This window comes from Siphateles boraxobius, unplaced genomic scaffold (genome assembly GCF_051911475.1).
Source record: "Siphateles boraxobius isolate OS27281-9 unplaced genomic scaffold, OSU_SipBor_1 68, whole genome shotgun sequence".
In the NCBI taxonomy this organism is placed as follows: domain Eukaryota; kingdom Metazoa; phylum Chordata; class Actinopteri; order Cypriniformes; family Leuciscidae; genus Siphateles; species Siphateles boraxobius.
Window position 1 is genome coordinate 1667356 of NW_027509195.1, and position 4914 is coordinate 1672269.

At 44.3% G+C, this 4914-nt stretch overlaps 1 protein-coding gene across 1 annotated transcript; it reads left to right on the forward strand.

Annotated features, from left to right (window-relative positions):
• Window positions 1–287: 287 nt before the first annotated feature.
• On the forward strand, window positions 288–2853 carry LOC143722547 (WAP four-disulfide core domain protein 2-like). The gene is made up of 4 exons (XM_077213929.1): window positions 288–483; window positions 1141–1293; window positions 1552–1701; window positions 2849–2853. The coding sequence occupies exons 1-4, from the start codon at window positions 288–290 to the stop codon at window positions 2851–2853; spliced, it is 504 nt and encodes a 167-aa protein (XP_077070044.1).
• Window positions 2854–4914: the final 2061 nt, after the last annotated feature.

Genomic DNA, 4914 nt, shown 5'->3' on the forward strand with positions numbered 1-4914 from the left:
AATATTGATGTATTGTCTCTGTATGTTCAGCTGCTTATCATACCACAGCTCAGATTCTTAAAAAGTGCCGCGCTGCTCAGTTTCTGTGGACAGTAAATCCCGCCTTCTTCGATTTGATTGGCCATCAAACATTTGGACATTGACGAGCGCTTTCAGAGCGCTGCACTGACACGGAGCACGCTACAGTTTTGACACACCTGGACCGCCCTGGCAATTCGTCTGGGCTGACTGAAAGATAGGCTATGTAAATTTACTATAATTCGTTTTTTATATATATTTACGTAGTGATGGACCAGTCCAAGTTGTATAGCGACTACTCGTGGCCCAGTCTGCCCCTGCCAGGAATGTGTCCAAGCAGAACATATAAACCAGGAATGTGTTCCTGGATACGTTTCGTGTCGTGTGCCGATGACAGTTACTGTGCCAACAATGAGAAATGCTGCAGCAATGGATGTGGACTTCAGTGTATGGCTCCAGATACAGGTATTTTTATATTATATTATAATACAAAATATATTTATATAGCACATTTAAAAGCAACTTACACCAAAGCACTGTACAATAAAACATTGAGCATATAAAAAGAATGCATAAAAAGAAACCATGCTTCATTATTTAAACACATTAAACTAAATACAATAAAAACCTTTAACTAATCTAAACTAATCAAAAGCCAACGAGAACAAATACGATTTAAGTGTATGGCTCCAGTTACAGGTATTATATTATATAATATTAGCTATAGTACACTACATTACATTACATTACATAACACTATGGGCTTTAGAATGCTTGAATATGATTGGTACATATCACTTCGCCAAATGATTTCAGTTAATTTAAAGGTCCTTACAGCAACAACAGCAAAAGAACCAAAACCCACGATGACACTGACCAAGCAAATAAATATAGTAAACAATAGGATAAAACAACAAATTATTTCCTTGTTTTTTGGAAATAATGAAAAGTGGAATAATTGAGACATTGCATTGCATTTTGAGAAAATAATGCACACCCAAGGTGTTCGTTGTTGTAAAACCTATTGCAATAATATATACAACTTACAAATATATTTTTTACATTGAAAAAAACATTCAGCATTCAGTTATATGTCTTCTCTGTCATGTGTCTGTATAACAGTAAAGCCAGGAGTGTGTCCAAACACAAATCATGAAGCAGCAATGTGTTTCATGATGGGTTTAGCGCTGTGTGCCGATGACAGTGATTGTCCCAACAATGAGAAATGCTGCAGCACTGCATGCGGTGGACGTCAGTGCATGGCCCCAGTTACAGGTATTATATTATATTACATTATACTACACTACAGGTCTGTTGAATGCTTTAATCTGATTGGTTGACAAAGATTCTAAGGTGTGAAACTATTTTCAGGGAAACGCACAGCTAAAGTAGTTCCAGGCAGGTCCATAACACTTTGACAAATTATTTCAGTTATTTCAAAGTTCCTTACAGCAACAACAGCAAGAGAACTAAAAACACCTGTGAAAAATACATTCAGTGATATGGCTTCTCTGTCGTGTGTCTGTATAACAGCAAACCAAGGAGTGTGTCCAAGCACAAGATATAAAGCAGCAATGTGTGCCTTGATACGTTTCGTGTCGTGTACCGATGACAGTGACTGTGCCAACAATGAGAAATGCTGCAGCAATGGATGTGGACTTCAGTGTATGGCTCCAATTACAGGTATTTTTATATTATATTATATTATAATACAACATATACGACGGTGGTAAGTGGGGAGGAGGATCTCGGTCCAGAAGCGAGCTCAAAGTCCCAATCTCTCGCTCTGGCATTTGGAGGAGACCACCTCTCGCCGTCCCAGATCACTGACATACGTAATTTACAAGCAGAGTTTGCTGATGTGTTCTCGCCCCTACCGGGTCCGACAAATTTCATTCAGCACCACGTTGAGACGGAACCGGGCGTAGTAGTGCGTAGCCGGCCATATCGCTTACCTGAACGTAAAAAGAAAATAGTTCAGGATGAATTAGAGGCTATGTTGGACATGGGGGTAATAGAAGAATCCAACAGTGACTGAGCAAGCCCGATAGTTTTAGTGCCTAAAACCGACGGCTCGGTCCGGTTCTGTGTGGATTATTGCAAGGTGAATGCTGTGTCGAAATTCGACGCGTATCCAATGCCGCGTGTTGACAAATTACTTGATCCGCTCGGTACTGCTCGATTTTATTCGACACTGGATTTGACAAAAGGATATTGGCAGATCCCCTTATCTCCAATATCTAAAGAAAAAACTCCTTTCACGACGCCGTTTGGATAACACCAATTTGTTACTCTTCCTTTCGGCTTGTTCGGGGCTCCAGCAACTTTCCAGCACCTGATGAACAGAATTCTCCGGCCGCATACTGCATATGCCGCTGCTTACTTGAATGATATTATCATCTATAGTAACGACTGGCAGCGGCATATGCAGCATTTGCGAGCTGTCCTCAGGACGCTGCGAAAGGCGGGGCTCACGGCCAACCCAAAGAAGCGTGCAATTGGGCGTGTGGAAGTTAGGTATCTGGGCTTCCACTTGGGTCATGGACAGGTGCGTACCCAAATTGATAAGACAGCAGCAGTTGCGACCTGTCCGAGACCTAAGACCAAAAAGGAGGTTAGACAGTTCCTGGGGCTAGCGGGATATTACAGAACGTTTGTGCCTAATTATTTGGACCTCGCTAGCCCGCTGACTGATCTGACTAAAAAGGAAGCACCAGATACCCTCCAGTGGACAGAGTGGTGTCAGCAGGCCTTTAATCAGATAAAGGCTGCTCTATGTGGCGGACCGCTCTTACAGGCTCCTAACTTTTCTCTCCCTTTTTTTCTGCAGACTGACGTGTCGGACAGAGGGCTGGGCCAGTCTTGTCCCAGGAGATAGAGGGTGAAGAGCGGCCGGTGCTGTACATTAGTCGGAAGCTCTCGAAGAGAGAGACTATGTACAGCACCATTTAAAAGGAAGCTTTAGCCATCAAGTGGGCCATTCTCACCCTCCGCTACTACCTCCTGGGGCGAGAGTTCACCCTCTGTTCGGACCACGCTCCCCTGCAGTGGCTCCACCGCATGAAGGATACCAACGCGCGGATCACCCATTGGTATCTGGCTTTACAGCCTTTTAAGTTCAAGGTGATCCACAGGCCGGGTGCACAGATGGTTGTGGCTGACTTCCTCTCCAGGAGGAGGGGTGAGAGGGGGGAGGCTGCAGGCCGGACGGCTCTCCGGCCTGAGTCGGGCGGTGGGGGTATGTGGCGAGGGGGGCGTGGTTTAGCGAAGTCTGTAGTGTGAGAGCGAGGACGGAGCCGAGCAGTGAGTAAGTAGGTCAAGTGCAAAATTACAAACACCTGTCTTTGATTGCAGTAATTGGCATGGGGAGACCGCATAAAAGCCGGCTTGTGCGAGAGAGAAGGACTGGGAACTCGTGCACGACACGCGATCTGAGCGCTGGAAGCCAAGTTAATGCTGAGTGTGCACACAGGACGTTTTTATGTTCTATTTTTGGACTTAATTAAGTGCACGAGACCCAGTCACGCCGACCCTTGTCTTCTTCCATCTCACCTACACTGAACCATTACCACAATAGCTGTTACAGCTGGGCTCAAGGTTTCAAACACTTCCTTGAAAATACGAGTTAGGATGACATCAGACTCACAGCTGGAACATTTAGCCTTGGAAATAATATCAGCTAGCTGAGCAGAGGTAACTGGATGAAAACAAGTTAGTGAATTAGTTGGTGAACAAATCAAAGAGGGATCATATGTTGCTGGCTCAATGGAAGCCTTGATCTCCAAAACTTTATTATCGAAAAATTTTGAAAGGTTCTCACAGTTTTCCCGAGATGGAACAAAAGAAGGAGCTGGTAAGCGTTTAGCACTGAATCAATTGTCTTAAACAGCATTCTTGGTCGGTTAGCATTTTCAGTGATGAGTTTTGTGAGGAATTCAAACTTAGCCCCTTTCACTGCCTTTTGGTAACAAGTCAAGCAGGCAGTTAAACATTTATAAGACATTTGGATTTTGTCTCTTTCTGCGTTTGTTTGTGTCAAACAAGTTGTGAATTTGTTGTAACATTAAAACAGGAGATCATGAGTTACTCTGTGCTCAAAGTGATGTTTGGAGCTCCAGTGGTTTCCTCTGTGGGTGAACGAAACTTTCGGAAGATGTTGTAGCAGAATCACGTGAACAATTTCAGGATATGCTTTTTTTCATTGGTTGTTGCATTAAATCTTACCCAGATACAATAGTGCCATTTTCTGATTGGCTATTGCGTAGCCCCTTTCTTCTTTTTGATTGGCTGATAAGTGGCGGGCTCGACTAAGAACAATGGGGGAGACGCGTTTGATTCCTGCCGGTTCCATAGTGAGAGCGATGCAGCCAGATACATTTTGGGCGCTGCGGCATATTAAATATATTATAAATAGTTTTTCCGCGTGAGAAATACAATGTGTGGCGGGAGTGCGTGACAAAAGACCGAAATGAGTGACTGTCACGCTCAATGTGTGACACTTGAGAGCCCTGGTAAAAGATAGCCATAATTGGACAGATATAATATCCAAGAGCCGAAGCAGCAAGGTAGAAATGGCTAAGTGCATTAAAACAGCTATAACATACAAGAACAGTGAGCAGAAGGGACTTCATCCTCTGTAATACCTCCACAACCAGGCCTTTGTCCTAACACAAGCCAGTGAGTGCCGAGTCTCCTGTGAGGTGAATCCGATGTTGTAGTGGATGAAGGCAGGCAGGGTGATTCCGCGACTAACAGCTGATGATCCAGCCGTGAGCAGTCGACCCCAGGCCGCTGCAAGCCCTTCCAAGCACAAGCCAGAAGAGTACAGAGTCTAACCCGCGGCGAAGCTGATGTTGTAGTGGATGAAAGGCCGGCTGGTATTTCAGGTGAACTCCG

What these genes read in the sequence shown, in the direction of transcription:
- LOC143722547 (XM_077213929.1), top strand. Translation starts at nt 288, where the DNA reads ATGGACCAGTCCAAGTTGTATAGCGACTACTCGTGGCCCAGTCTGCCC. An exon ending in GTGTATGGCTCCAGATACAG is followed by an intron (nt 484 to 1,140) that starts GTATTTTTATAT and finishes TCTGTATAACAG; the next exon opens with TAAAGCCAGGAGTGTGTCCA. An exon ending in GTGCATGGCCCCAGTTACAG is followed by an intron (nt 1,294 to 1,551) that starts GTATTATATTAT and finishes TCTGTATAACAG; the next exon opens with CAAACCAAGGAGTGTGTCCA.